The sequence below is a fragment of the Benincasa hispida genome, chromosome 3 (genome assembly GCF_009727055.1).
Source record: "Benincasa hispida cultivar B227 chromosome 3, ASM972705v1, whole genome shotgun sequence".
NCBI lineage: Eukaryota > Viridiplantae > Streptophyta > Magnoliopsida > Cucurbitales > Cucurbitaceae > Benincasa > Benincasa hispida.
In genome coordinates, this window is record NC_052351.1 from 57,258,571 (window position 1) to 57,274,830 (window position 16,260).

The 16,260-nt window shown below is 35.9% G+C and overlaps 2 protein-coding genes across 4 annotated transcripts in view; both read right to left on the reverse strand.

Moving 5' to 3' along the window:
- LOC120072500 (AUGMIN subunit 1-like) overlaps positions 1-12,097 on the reverse strand; it is a 33,233-nt gene extending 21,136 nt beyond the window's left edge. For 2 of the 3 annotated variants that reach the window (XM_039024868.1, XM_039024869.1), the window contains exons 1-6: positions 11,703-11,958; positions 6,628-6,760; positions 6,413-6,547; positions 6,196-6,319; positions 5,170-5,307; positions 4,886-5,023 (exon numbers count right to left, since the gene is read on the reverse strand). In XM_039024868.1, the coding sequence (XP_038880796.1) occupies positions 4,916-5,023; positions 5,170-5,307; positions 6,196-6,319; positions 6,413-6,547; positions 6,628-6,760; positions 11,703-11,958 (894 nt within the window). In that variant the 3' untranslated portion in view covers positions 4,886-4,915. Of the gene's footprint in view, positions 1-4,679; positions 5,024-5,169; positions 5,308-6,195; positions 6,320-6,412; positions 6,548-6,627; positions 6,761-11,702 lie in introns of those variants that run through there. The other variant, XM_039024870.1, reaches the window with a different exon arrangement.
- A 2,124-nt stretch (positions 12,098-14,221) lies between these two features.
- Positions 14,222-15,870, reverse strand: LOC120072761 (uncharacterized protein At5g39865-like). Its single transcript, XM_039025240.1, has one exon. The coding sequence runs from the start codon at positions 15,441-15,443 to the stop codon at positions 14,289-14,291; it is 1,155 nt and encodes a 384-aa protein (XP_038881168.1). The 5' UTR covers positions 15,444-15,870; the 3' UTR covers positions 14,222-14,288.
- Positions 15,871-16,260: the final 390 nt, after the last annotated feature.

Consider the following 16,260-nt stretch of genomic DNA (forward strand, 5'->3'; position numbering starts at 1 on the left):
ATTTTATTCTTCAGTTACAATAACGAATTTAATTTTCTCACTTTCGCACGATTTAGGAGAAATTCTCGGCCAATTATCTCACAACTGCCTATTCAATTATATAATGAATATAATTATATTCTTAACCTATAGTTTGATATCACATATCTGCTATAGTAATTTCTCCCCTACTTGATATAAATCATATTTATATCTAATTTCCTCCAAAATAATGTATCTCATACATTTAGTCAATTATATCGTATATAGTTAACCAGTTCAATTATATCATATATAATCGAACTCCATCTTGTCATTTGAACATTTCAAACTGACCCAAAAATGATTCTCAACTTATCCAAGCTACCAAGGGGACCTTATGGACCTATGGCTCGAAGCTCCAATGGTACGTGAATAGCTGACTAAACTCTTTAGCCACGAAATCCACCATCCGTTAACTGCCAGGCATTCCATTAAAGACCAACAGCTGAACTCTTCTTACCACAGAATATATTTTCTGTGTCCATCGGATATAACCATTATGAGTATGATGACCCTTCACAGATACTCGTAAGTACAGCTGGGCCAATTATACCGTTTTGCCCTTATAGTTACATCTCACTCTTAAGTACCATGATTCCTCTAATGAACAATACAACATAGTCCAACTATGTGTGAACACCTCTCGGGCCAAGAAGAGAAGGTGTGTGGTGCCACATCGTTCAAGCCCTGGAATCAACCCTTAAGGGAGTTATCTATCTACCTGCCCCTGCTTCGACGAATGAGTGAATTCCATCTTGTGTAGCTGAGTTCCCAACTCCCAAATCAGACGAATCCCCAAATTGATAGGTTTGAGTCAGCAACCTGGTCACTCGCATCCATGCAAATCAAAGGACTACCCTCAATGGCAAGAGTTTCCAACTCACTCATAATTGAGGTCATGTTACCTATAGTCATCCTAGTAAAGTGAAGTCTCTGCCATGAACGGTGGTATATAACGAGATGTTAACACTTCGTGGTCTGGTCTTATACAAACTCTTTGTTTAGGACGCCCCCGCTCACATCTCCCCTACACGAATGATCAAGATCAGACCATCTATGACAAATCACAACACTTGTGACCACGTAGCGTTACTAGGATAAGGTTTCCCTCCTATATCCATATACTACAGACCATTTTGGTTATCACTTAACACATAATCCACTTGTATGTCACCACATACATGCTTAAGTTATATCCAGATAACCAGGGATTTTAGGTTTATTGGTTTGTGGTACAGCAAATAAAACAACACAACTGAACAAAATCAAGAAGTGAAGTAAAATATCATATATTGTACATCACAAGCGTTCATACAAACAGTTTACAAACTACAGGACACGAGATTTTAGGGCATCAACCCCAACAATATCTCCTGGTCTAGTAACTCCAGCTTTTCCTTAAATCGTTTCTAAGCCATGTCTGCCCAAGTTGTTGCTCTGATACCAATTTGATAGGAAACTGATCCTTTAAAGTGTATTCATTGATTAAGTGTGATGACACGATCGTATAACATAATAGCTAAACGATGGACATGTACTTTACTAGATGATGAATGTCGATCAACAACTACACGATCGCTTAATCTTGCTACACGATCGCTTACAAACACTAAACGATTGTTTACATTCACTACACGATCGCTCACAATCTCTACACGATCGCTTACACACACTATGTGATCGCTTACCGCAACTACACGATCGCTTAGTAGATGAAGTAGGCGATGAATGGTACCTCGACTATTTCTACACGACAGACTAACCCGAACTCCCACCCTCGAGAGCTCACTTCCCTCACTCAAGATATTCAGTTCTTCAATGCCCTCTCTTTCCATTTCTTTCTTCTTTTAAATCAAAACTTCCCCCAACAGAATTGAAAGTCGTTTAACTATAGTCCCCAACCTCCTTAATCGACTCAACTATCGATGTCATATCAAATTTCCCATTAACTACGGTTCCCAATAGTGCCATGGTACATTCTAGCATCTTGGTCTGGGTGACTCTAGGCCTAAGGATCACCGTGGACTGCTGGAGGTTCACAAGTGTCACGTGGCACCATCATGGCCAACCAAAGGACACGTGACGATGGACCCACAACCAAGGTGGCGTCAATAGAATAAAAAAAATGGATTAAGGGAGAGTAATCAGGAAGTAGTAGACATGACCTTGCAACACCCCTAAATAATAGGGGAAGTTGCCTTGTCATGGGAGAAGTGGTCGATTCTCAAGGCTAGTGGGTGGTTTTCCCCACCAAGGCCACTCCCCACTCATTTAGTGATGTAGCCTAAGTAGCATTAAGGAGTAATCCTCCAAGAACCAAGGTTGTGGATCTTTTATTAGAATGATAATGTGTTACATACAAGAGAGGAATGTTCTTATTTATAGAGTTTTATTGCAAGTGTGGGTAAAAAGGTAATTAACCTAGAATATTGTCTAATTACCCAAATAAGCCCTATTCTTCTTCCATCATTCTACCCCTCCAAAAAGAAAACTCGTCCTAGAGTTTTAAAAAGAAAAAAAATGAAACGATTAATAAGTAAAATAAACTCATTCAGTGATATATGGCCAAATCAACCTCCTACATTTTGAACAAAATTATTCTGATTAAAGAAGTAAATCTGAGACAAAAAATCCAATATTGCCACCAAAAGTTGAACTTCTCCATCGGCCATAAACTCAAAAATGAAGTTTCCATCAAGCTCATTTAAAACCGTAATCATAAGACCAACCACAAAAGAATAAGCTATCGAAGATATCCCTTCAAGAATCACATTTTTTTTCATCTTTTGCTTTAAGATCTTTGATGTTATAGTAAATGTTTTCCAACACAACCAGTGTGTACTTATGGTCAATTTTTTGACTTCAGCCTCGACGTTTAGAGTTTCAATATTTGATACCTCTTTTCCATCTTCTTCGTTGGATTTCTCTTCTTCACTCAAGACTACTTCCGAATCTACATTTTCAAATTCTTCTTTTTGATCTTCAACTTCGTCCACATGATTTTTGCCTCAATCACCTCCATCAACTACATGGGTCTCAACAAGATTTTTCTCAAATTTATCTTCAAAATTTTCTATTTGAAAATTTTCCAAACGTAATTCCTTTGTTTTTCTTCTGTATATGAAATCAATCCGTTCTTGAATTCTTGCAAAGGAATTGATAATTGATCAATATGTTGGGTCATTTTTCCTAATGAATGTTGGATTTTTTTTTTGTTGTTTTCTTTATTTCTTCCAATGTTGTAAGATCAAAGAAGTCATTTTATTGAATTCTTGGATATGTTTCGATCTCATAGTGGACATAGGACTCATCTATTGATTTTCTTGATCGTGTTTCATAACCAAAAGAGTAATTTTGAATCTTGAATGTTCTTCTTGGGCTGCATTCTTGATGAATCTTAATGATTCTTTAATTCATCTAATTCCCAATCTTTACCTCGATTTCTTGGAAAATGGGTTTGATTGGATCGTTGGGCCTTTTTTCGATATTGTTATCTTCTTATTCCATCTCAAACTGCCTTAGAAATGTCATTGAAATAACTAGAACACTAGAACCAAATTTCCAATGTGGAAAATAATAAGTTCTTTGAGAAAATCGAGCATGGGCAAAATTAGTATGTTGGAATTCTTCTTCTGAATCACTTGAGTCAGAATTATAGCTTTGTTTTTTGAAGTAATTTGATTTTCTTGCTCATACCAATTACTATATTTTTTTTCCTAGACATCTTTAATCGACAATAGTCCATTCTTACAAAATTTTGAAAAATCTTTGGTTTCTTCTTTTTTTTTCTTGGAATTTCAATGGTTCTCACTAATTAGATGTGGGTTGTTCCGCAACAAGCACAACTTACAAAGCTCCCTCTTGTGATCGACGTCACCAAGAGTTTTCCGATCTTTCACCAACGGTAGTCAACATTGGTCCAGGCAGTTTCTTTGATACCAAATTAACATAACCTAAGTAGCCTCAAGGAGTAATCCTCTAAAAACCAAGATTGTGGATCTTTTATTAGAATGATAATGTGTTTCGTACAAGAGAGGAATGTTCTTATTTATAAAGTTTTATTACAAGTGAGAGTAAAAATGGAATTAACTTAGAATATTGCCAAACTCAATTAATCCCATTCTTCTTACATCATTTAGTCTACTTTTCCTCCTCCCACGCCTGTAAATGGTGTAGTTTGAGGGTTGTCCAAACACACAACAGTACTCTCCTTTTATGCTTTTGTTCTCTCTAAGTAGAGTGCTCTTGCAAAGAGCTATTGCTCCCAAGTCTTGTATAGTGTGGTTTTTCAATAGTGTTTATCAATAAAAATATTTATATTTCTACAACCATCGTGTTCTCTCTTCCCTCTCTCAAAGCTGTGAACTAGCAAGCGCCTATATTGGTATTTGTGAGCAATTGAGTATATCCTTCGGGGAAAATTGGGTCCAAATCTTAAGGTTGATTAAGAAACCTCCTTAGGCTGCACGAGAAAAGTTCGAAAAATTCTATACCACTCTTCTGTCCTGTGACATATCAGCTAAACATCTCTCCAATGAAAAGATTAATGAATTTTCTCCCAGCATAAATTCTTTTTAAGTGCTTAAAAACTTTTTTTTAGAGTTTACTTTAGATAATATCAATTCAATCATAATTTTCTTTCAATTCTGCATCAACGATTGTTAACCAAGCTCTTCAAACCTACGTACGTATCATTTTCAATAACAAAAATAAGCTATATTCATTACAAGGAACTCAAAAGCTCCTAATGTCATAATGTTAGAAAATATACTCGGTTCCTAAAGTCATAATCATGAATATTGACTATGCATCTCTTGATTATCTTCTACTAACATTAATATACACAAACAAACCAACAATTTACCGATAAGGTTAGACTGTCGATGAAGAGAAGCTACTGTGTCGTGGTGAGTGCAGAATGAAGAACATCTTCAAGATACTTTTCAGCTGCAGCATACTGTCTTTTTTTGTCCTCAATCGCTAAAGCAGCCAAAGCTTTATCCTGTAATTAAGACAAAAATTCAAAGTTTAATCCTTTTATTTTTCTCTTCTGGTGAAATTAAAAGGTTCAAGAACCATATACACATCAAATTCAAGAACCATATACACATCAAATTGGCAGTGTATGAGAAATGGGGAATGAATTACAGGGGGGAGATCTTGGTAGCTCCTTAAAGTATCAAGCATCGGCTTTGTTTTCTTCTCTAACTCTTTCCTATGTTCAGCCATTTCAACCAGTATCCCATGGCTAATATCTGGTGAGTAACCGACACGATTAAGCATTGCCTGTCACATAAAATGTGTCATCAAATCACATGTTGGAATCTCCATTTTGAAGGAGACAAGTCTATAGAAAACTTCCTAAAGAGAATGATGATATCACTACAAACTAAACTGTGAACTTGCAGTTATGATGAAGAAGAAATGTGAATTTTCGTATTTTGCCATGCCAACATAATTCACCAACAGAGTTCAGATTCATCACCTTTACCATCAATGTCAATAAGATACCACATACATTTATGCTCCAACGCATTTTTTTTTAAAATCAACTAGGGTATCAACTATCAAGGGCCACTCCTTCCATGATGTTCATGACATGCTCCCACAAACATCCAAGGAAGCTTTACCCACTTAAGGATCAGCCTTGAAAAAAAGGACGATATTATATTATTAAGGTTCCGTTTGGTAACCATTTAGTTTTGGTTATGGTTTCTGAAAATTAAGTTTCTTTCCTCTCAATTTTCTTACAATGGTTTTTATATTAATAAAAGAGTTGAATTCTTAGTCAAAATTCATAAAACAAAAATAAGTTTCTAAAAACTATTTGTTTTTTTTAGTTTTCAAAACTATGTTTAGTTTTTTATAACATTGGTAGAAAGTAGATAGGAAAGCAGGAAATTTAGAGATGGAAGCAGTGCTTACGGGCTTAATTTTCAAAAATTAAAAACAAAAAGAAAAAATGGTTACCAAACAAGACCTAAGTTTTTCATTGAACGGTTTCTTTCAACCCAAAACTTGTAGAATCTCTCCAAACATCCTGTATTCCTGTATGATGAGGCCACCCATTGGGTTGAATGCTATGGAAAAACTTGTATCCAGATGCCCACCAGTCCATATACTTCATAATCTTGTTTATTATAATAAGTACCAAAAACAAAAAGAAACAAGTACCTTGTAGTTGGCACATTGCTGCATGTACTGCCTCTCCTTGGCAGCCATTACAGCTAAATTTGTCTTCCAGTTATCCATTTGAGCTTCACATGGGGCTACATCATCTTCTAGTTGTGCTAGTGTTCTACAGAGTTCATATCATAGTGATAACAAAAACCAACTAAATTAGTAAGCACCACAGAAAAGGTGTAAGAAAGAAATTTCTCCAAAAACTAACCTCTTCAAATATGTTAATCTAGCTATTGCCTTTCGAGTATGATCAAGTAGGACCTTAGAATCCTTCTCCACCTTTGCCCTCTTCTCCTCAACACTTATTTTCCTCAAAGAAATATCCCCCATTGCAACCAGAAAACTACATTTAACATTCTCTCAATCAAACACTCACCAAAATTTCAAACACAAATTCATCAAGAAATTTAGGGATTTCATTACCTACTGAGCTCAGTATCCCTAACGTTCAACAAATTCGCCACACTCGCAAGAACTTGCACCGATGAAACCACATTGGAGGGTAGATTCTCCTGCGCCATCCCCACGCTCTCCAAAATCTCTCTGATCCTCGCCGCTAAAGCCCCAAAAAACAAATCGATCAACAAACAAAATCCCATTACAAATTTCAGCAATCAAAAGCTAAGTACTACAACACTTGAGAGTAAATAACTTGCTCAACCTTTATTATTAAAGAATGGGCAATATACAGCTAATGAGAATACAAGTTGGTAAGTTACCAATAACAGAATAACAGCAAAAATAACTAATTACAGTAATATCCTAAAACTCTCCTTCAAGATGGATTTAGGATATTTAAAACACACATCTTCGATAACAGCAAGTTAAAAGAAGAAGAAGGCAATGCTTTAGTGAAAACATTAGCCAACTGTTAATGAGTCCAGATAGGCATCAATTTGACATCTCCTTTGGCTACATGGTCATGAACAAAATGGCAACCTAATTCAATATGTTTGGTTCGTTCATGGAAAGCTGGATTGGAAGCAACGTGAATAGCGGCAGTGCTATCACAAAACAGCAAAGGAGGCGAAGAAACAACAACCTGCAAATCTTTTAACAGCTGAACAATCCAAGTAATTTCACTACTATTAGCAGCTAAACTCGATACTCGGCTTCAGCAAATGATTTGGATATATTATTTTGCTTCTTAGATTTCCAAGAGACTAATGAATCTCCAAGAAATATACAGAAACCAGTTGTTGACTTGCGCGAATCAAGGCAGGCTGCCCAATCAGCATCACTAAAATCTCAAATTTGAAAAGAATTTGAAGGTTTCAAAAGAAGACCTTGACCCGGTTTCAAAAACCTAAGTAAAGCGTGAACAACATCCAAATGAGAGTGCCTTGGACAAGCAACATACTGATTGAGCTTAACAGCAAACATAATGCCAGGATGACTAACTGTGAGGTACAGCCTGCCAATAAGTTGTCTATAAGAAGGATCTTCAAGATGTTTACCAGCATCAACATGTAATTTGATAGATGAATCCATGGGAAGAAGAGCTGGTTCACTTGCCAAAAAACAATATCTTCAAGCAACTAGAGGATATAGTGACGTTGAGAAACAAGGAGTGCAGTAGAAGAATGAGACAACTCCAATCCCACAAAATATTTCAAGCAGCCTAGATCTTTTAGTTTGAAAACAGATTTCAGATACTGTTTCAACTTCGTAACATTAGTAGATGAGGCACCAATTATCACAATATCATCTACATAGACTAGAAGAGTAATAAAATGTTGTCCAGAGCCACGAGTGAAAAGAAAATAGACTGATTTGGATTCTGAGAATCCAAGTGACAAGAGAGCATGGGAAAATTTGTCAAACAACTGTCGAGAAGTTTGTTCAAGCCCATAGATTGACTTGTGAAGCAGATTGACTTGTGAAGCTTGCAAACTAGACGCTCCTCCTTGCTAGCAACAACATTATGCTTGTATCCTAATGGTAAATTCATATAGACTTCTTCAATAAGGTCACCGTGTAGAAAAGTATTGTTGACATCTAATTGAACTAATTCCCAATTCATAGAAATAGCTAGAGTTAGCAAAAATTTAACAGTAACAAGCTTGGCAACTGGTGAAAAAGTTTCAACATAATCAAGGCCTTCTTGTTGAATGTAGCCCTTGGCAACTAACTGAGCTTTGTACCGTTCAATGGAACCATCAGCCTTGTGTTTAACTTTATAGACCCACTTACAATCAATAGAATGCTGACTGGAAGGAAAAGGAACAATAGACCAACTCTTGTTAGTCTCCATAGCTAGCAACTCATCTTTCATAGAATCACGCCACTGCTGTAAAGCAGCAGCCTGATGGTAAAACTGTGGCTGAAAAGTAGAGGTGATATTAAAAACAAAATTCCTATAATTAGAAGACAATCGATCATAAGTCATAAACTTCTGTATAGGAAATTTTGTGAGAGAAGGATTGTGAATGGAGGGCTGAGAAGTATCATGAAGAAGATTGCAATTGTATTCTCGAAGGTAAGAAGGCTATTTTGTAATCCGGGTAGAACGGCGTACAGTATGAGAAGAAGCTTCTATGCCTTCGCAAGCAGTATTTTCTTCATTCTGAACATTTTCAACAGGCTGAATATGCTCCATAGAATTTTCAGTTGTCACAATATCAGAAGGAGAAACATGAGCATTAAATTCTGTAAAGGCAGTAGAACCAGAATTGTCTTCAATAACAACAATAGGACCAGCCCCATTATTGACCAAAGAGGGAACACCAGCAAATTCAAAAACAACAAGTATTACAAGATCAGGAAAAGGATCAATGAGATCATCTTGAAGAGCAATTTTGTGAAATGGAAATATTTCTCATGAAAGACAACATCACGGGAAATGAAGAAAATTATCTTCTCAATATCATATAGTTTGTAACCTTTCAATGCTGGAGGATATCCCATGAAGACAGGAGTAATAGCACGAGGTTGAAACTTAGACAGATGTGCACTAAGGGAAGAAGCAAAGCATAGACATCTAAAAGTGCGTATAGAGGAATAATCAGCACAAGTGCCATTCGATTGGAAACAAGGGGTTTGCCAATTAAGAATTTTGGAGGATTCTGTTGATAAAAAAAAGTGGCAGTAAGAAAACTTTTCCCCCAAAACTGAATGGGAACTCTCGGTTGAAAGTACAAAGCTCGTGCAATATTCAGTAAATATTAGTGTTTTCTCTCTACAACTGAATTCCATTCAAGATGACCCACACAATAAAATTGATGGATAACACCCTTAAGCTTAGCCAAAGGACATATAGGACAAACATGCTTTTCCTTACAAGGAGTAAAAATGTAGTAAATCCTTTAAAGACAAGATATGTTATAGCTAGGGTGACCAAGTCTATCATGCCAAAGAGTAACAGCATTGGTATTAAGAGAATTAGACAAATCTGAAGTATGAGAAGAATCAGCTTGAAGCAAATATAATCCATGAAGGACTTGTCCTGTACGATGCAGCAATCAGAAAAAAATTGAACCAAAACCAGTGAAGAAGCAGTCAACGCACTGATAGGGAGGAGATTATACCACAATTCAGGTATAAAAAGTGCATTCTGAAATATTAAATCTAGGGTAACTTGAATAGAACCAGAAAATTCCACATTAAACTGACTGTTGTTAAGCAATAACACAGTAACACCAGAAATGGGGCTGAGTGAAGTGAAAAGCATTTTACAGTAGTTAACATGAGAAGAGGCCCCTGAATCCAACATCCACTGTTTAGTAACTAGGGAAGAAGAAGAACATATACCTACTACATAAGAAGTAGAGGCAGAATCATTATGCTAAGTGTGAATGCAGTATCTGTAACAATCCTTGACATTGTACATTCGTTAAACTTCCCAAGGAAGGAGCAGAGAAGGGTGAAGCTTCAGATTTTGGAGCCTTTCTGATTTGTCCAATATCCGAGAGGATATCCATGGACCTTATAACAACGGTCAAGTGTGTGGCCTTGGAAACCACAATGGGTACAAATTGGATGGTCCTTCTCTTTACCAGAATTTGAAGAAGAACAAGCAGAAGAACTGGAAGTAGTAACAGAAGATCCAGTTGGAGATGAACTCTTAGCAAGAAGGGCAGTAGCTTGTACTAAATTTACCGGTGGTGTGGAGGAAATAGGAAGAGCACGTTGCTTGACTTCTTGAACAACAGAAGAAAAAGCCCTAGCAATCGTACATTCTGGTGCCATCAGGAGCAACTGAGTATGAATGGAATGGAAGGATTCATTCAGGCCCATGAGGAAAGTCATAACGTGCTCTGTTTGAAAATAAGCAACAAGATTTTTAACTCCACCGCAGGTACACTGTCCAGAAGAACAGGTCGGCCAATACGATGCTAATTCGTGTCATAAGGTCTTGAGCTTAGCATAATAGGTAGTAACAGAATCTTGACCTTGCGTTAGAGTGGATAATTCTCATCGAATCTAATAAACTTGCAGATGATTCTTGCGTTTATATCGCTCTTGCAAATAAAGCCAAATATCATAAGTAGAATCGTAAAAATTAACAGTGCTCGAGATCTCCTTTGACAACGAATTCAAGATCCAAGAAGTGACCACACTATTGCATACAATCCAGGGCTGTGGTATTTCACCAGTAGGTCAAGTAATGGATCCATTTATAAAGCCAAGCTTGTTCTTCACAATGAGGCCAATAATCATGGCTTGGCTCCAAGATGTATAATTCGTATCAGTGAGTAGATTTGAGACAATAATTATGCTAGTACTATCGGAATGATGAAAGTACATATTAGCATAATGTTCAAGAATGGAACGAGAAGAGGAAGATTGATTCGTCGATGATGAAGACGGATGGAAGCTTTCTTCAGGAGGTGCCATTGGATCAAAGGAAAAACACCCAGATAACAAGAATTCAAGAAAATCGCTCTGATCCCATATTACTACACTTGAAAGTAAATAACTAAATAACTTGCTCAACCTTTATTAATAAAGAATGGGCAATATGCAGAGGTTTTTATACTGATGATCCTTTCAGGAGGATCTTTATGATTGATGACCTGTCCCTCACAAACTTATGACATATAACCTCTGGCTTATGTCATAACACACGACCGCATTTTATAATCTTAGCCAAACGCAATGGCCATCCCTATCGCAATCTTCATCTTTTTCAAAAAAAAAAAATTAACAAACTGTGAGAAAAATGAGGAAACACAATAAACATTGTATAAAGTATAGCACTAGGGATGGTCATGCAGCCCTATCGCGATATTCATTTTTGTCACCCAAAAAACAACTAACTATGAGAAAAATGAGAAAAATGTGATAAAGATGGTCATCGTGTAGGCTACTATACACATGGTTATCCCTAACACGATGTGTTAAAAATACAATAGTGATGTAAGCACAAGGTTATATTTCATACATTTGTTGGTCGGGTTATCAATCAAAAAGACCCTCTTGAATTCAAATATATAACCAATAACAGCAAAAATAATTAAGTACAGTAATATCCTAAAACTCAGAGATAGAGTCTTTACCTTGGGCGCGGTACTCGGCGGCCTTGAGGCGGAAGTCTTTGGCCAGAATCTCGGCGGTGCGTGTCTTTGCTTGCGAGAGCGTGTAGAGATTGTGCAAATGAGAGACGCTAAAAGGGGTGTATTCGAAATCGGGAACTTCTTTGCCGGCCCTCCCGAATTCGGATCCCAACCACTCCTTCACTTCGGCGATTCGACTGGTTGGATCTGATCCCAATTTCGAATCGGAATCCACCGCCGGTGATATTATATCGCTCATAGTTGGCCGGAAAATGGGATAATTTGTGATCCCTTAACAAAACAATGCAAGTAGGAGGTTACAGTGAAAAAGATCGGTGACGGCTCCCAAAGATCCCGCCGAATCTGCAGGCGAGAACTGTGGTGAAAATTGTTTTTAAAATTCGTTCCTTATTCTTATTGTTGTTATTTATTATTTTAATATCAATTTAGGTTGTATCAATTTAAATAAAAAATTATTATTTGTATCGGTTTAAACTTTTAGATATTATTGATGTAAACCTCAAACTAAAATTTTCACTTTAAAACTTAAACTTTCACAATTTTATTTAAATAAACTATAATTGAACATTTAAATCGATACACTTATAAAATTTCAAGATTTAAATTGATACGCTTATAAAAGTTCAAAAATTGATACCATTATTAGTTTGAGAAATTAGATTTAAATTAATACAATTATTAATTTATGGTTCAAATAGATACAATCACCAAAGTTCAGAGATGTAAATTGATATTTGTCATATTATTTTTTTTTCATTAAATCCATTATTTCATTATTATCTAAAGTTACTATATTTTACATAAATGACCTCATGGGTCTCATATTTTCACAAAAATAGGGGTCTAAATATTAAGAATCCCCTACTCTCATGGATTCATAATAATAATAATAATAAAATAAAATTATAAATAATGCATTATTTACTTTTCTTAATGATGCGTATTTGAACTTAAATTGGAAAAGAAAAACTCTCTTTTCAAACTATGCGTGATTTTCGTCCTCTCAACATTAGTGTCGACAACCCTACATTTAATGTGGATAGAAACCATATATACCTTGTGTATATTAGATAATATAAAATATATAATAATTAACGTATAAATAATATTACATGAGAATATATTCATATATCTTCTATACATGCATCAAAAAATCAAATTAAAAATTAATTTTAATAAAGGAAAGAATAAATTAATAATAATGTTATCAATGTGCAGAGAGGAAGGTTAAATTTGTCCAAAAATTTAGCTAAAATACGTTTATGCAATAAAGCAAATCTTTGGACATTTTTTGAAATATTTGATGTAGAATGGATTGTTCGCATAAATGTTTCAATTTGAAGTTGAAATCGAGTTTGAGGTTGTATTAATATTCTTAAATCTATTGACAAGAATATAATACTGCTAGGAAGGGTCAAAATGAACATAAAACTCGTATCAAGTATGCAATATCAAACACGAAGTTAGAGATATGAATCATTATCCTACACATTATCAAAAGTAAAAATAACAATAATAATATCAGGAATGACTTATAAGTTTTTAAGTATTTGAAAATATTAAAGTTTGAGAAGTGTGTAGATTTTGTTTAAGGTTTTGTAAAATGTAGGTAGAGGTGGTAGTAAAATCTTTTCTCACATGCGTGTTACCTCCATCCGTCTAGTTGGACGAGCTGGCGAGGATGCAAAATATAATAAAGATATTGGTAAAATGGATTTAATTTTCACATCTACGAAAGTTTGAGGATGTAATTTTTATATTTACCACAACTTGAGATTTGATACGTACATTTGAATGCTTGGGAGTACAATTTTTACACTTTTGAAAGTTTGAGAGTTTAATTTTTACCATTAAAAGTGTAAGGGTTCAATTGTTACCATCATCATACTTTAGTTTTCTCAATTTACATTTAAAGAAATTAAAAAAAAAATAAGAATCAAGAATGGTATATTCAACAATAAATATTGATTTGGTCACACATAAATTAAAATAATATTATAGAACAACTACTGTAACTCTTCAATAATTGGTAAGCCAAAAATGAAAATAACTCAACTGACAGTTATTTGATGTAGTAGGATCAAGAGTTAATCAAGTAGTTTTATGTCAGTTTAGTTGTAATCATGTTGGCTAAGTAGCTATTAAATTAATGTATAGCTACTGCCAAAGTAAGCTTAGCTCAGTAATATTGGCATGCACTTCGATCTAAGTAATATTAAAATAACTAATGAAGCTAATATGAGCCCATGTAATATTAAAATATCAAAACCTAATCACATACTCAAATAGCTAACACCATTTGGTAATCGTTTGGTTTTTTAAAATTGTGTTTGTTTTTCTCACAATTTCTTACTTATATTTTGATGTTCCGATGTAGACATTAGAGTTATTAGTCAATTTCCAAAAATAAAAACAAATTTTATTTAGCATTTAATGTGTTATTGAAGTAGATGATTTATTTAGATGATTCAATTATCAAACTTAATGAAGTAGATGATTTATTTAGCTACACAAGTATAACATTGAAACAGGATCCATATTCCATTGGAACAAATTTTTCTTGAAAACTCATGAACAACAACAACAAAAAGGGCATCTTATCAATCCATTCTCGTTGCACTTAGGGCATCTCCTCAATCCTCCATCTTCCCCAAACAACTTCCTACTTCCATTACAATTTGAACAAGGAACAAACCTAGCATCCCCACACCTTCCACACACAGTCCTCACCTCCGCCGCCGGGAACCCCTCCAATATTCCGACCAACTCACCGCTCTCGTTCATTTGTCGAATCTCCTCTGCCCCTCCCACGTGCTTCCCGCCGATGAAAACCTGCGGTAGACTCACTGGCGCCATCCCTCCGAGCTTCGCTTGCAGCTCTTTTCTGAAGAATGAATCCATTGAAATATCCCTCTCGTCTACCAAAACTCTGAATCCTCTGAAGATTGTTCGAACTAAACAGCAATCCTCGTAGGTCTTTCGGATTCCTCGAAGGCTTGTGAAGTAAATCACTATTACTCTGTTTTCTGTGTCTCTGAAATTGGGCTGCCAGTGATTTGAAAATGATGAACTCCGGCGATTGGTCAGCTGATCGGAATTGAGTTGTCGTGAAGAGAGAGCTCTGGTGTATGTTGAAGCCACGTTTGGGTCTAATTTTGCGAGGAAAGATTCCTCTGAAATGTGCTTCCAGAGTGGTTTTTTCGGCGACCATGCCGGAATCGAACTGAGTTTTTCCTCCATTTTTGCCGGATTCTTCGTAATTGAACCTTCAAACCCGGGCTCCGATGTGGGTTTCGCGGGAATTGAACTGGGTTTAGCCTGAATCGAATTGTGATCGGAATCGGAGTCATGGTCGTCAAGGCCGTCCATGAGTTCCCAGGTGTTAATTACGGAATCAGGGGAGAGAGAAATCTGATCAGAGAAATGAATGGACTTTTCAGCCTTGGCCGTTGAAGCCGGTGGCCGACCGGGATTGGTCGGACGGTCAATAAGGAGAAGGGAGCCATAAGTGGTGGAAGTGAGAGAAACAAGATGGTGGGTATCGCCCTTCTTCGCCGGTGGGTGGTGGACGAGCGGCGTCAGGAGCGAGAAAGCTCGCCCGACTGCCGGAGAAGAACCAGTGGACTGCGACGCAGAAGAAGGAGAATATAAAGATTCAGAATTTCGGGTGGAACGGGAGGGGGCGGCGGTGGCAGCAACAGGCTTTGAAGCAGAGCAACCCATGAAGAAAACAGAGAGACAACAATGGAGTTTTATCTTTTCTCTCTCTCTCTAGAAACTAAATGGGGTTTCTGTTGTTATGTGTTTCTCACTCCAGTTTTGATAGGTTTTTAGAGAGAGAAAGAGAGAGGTTGGTGAGAGAGAGTAATCAGAAGGAGTTGGAAAATGGTGGGTTTAGAGAGTGGGAACTAAGGAAGAAGAAGATGAAAAGTGAGGAAGGTGAGAGAGCTTTTGAGTTTCTCAATAATGAAGGAAACAGAGAGAGAGAACAAAGAAAGATAATTATTTATTTATTATATTTGAATTTCTGGTAATTTGGTTGGGGATATGGGGAAGAAATAAGTTTTTTTCTTTTTTTTTCCCCCTAAATTAAAAAAATATGGTTTTGTTTTGTTTTGTTGCATTTAATGTGTTATCCTTTTCTCCAAGGAAATGTCACCATTCATGGGTTATTATTTTTTTTTTCACTCTTTTTTTCTACCCTTTTATTTCATCCTCCCAAGTTTTTGTTTGGGTTTGCCTGGGGGAAAAAGTAGGTTAGATTATGAATTTTGCTAAGTAGTTGTATCAATTAACATCTGGGTTAAATAATTGTATCATTTTACATCTTTTTCCAAATTTGGTTGGATTCAAACCGTGGAAAATTTATAGTTATAGTCAATTAAATTTTTAAATTTTTATAAATCAATCAATTTAGACCTTTCATTTTATGATAAACTATCTATGCATTGATTACCAAATGTGTGTAGACTTCTTCAAATGTGAGTTATACAAAATGGATTATTAGAGCAAATGCATCAACTCAAAGAAATTTCTAACT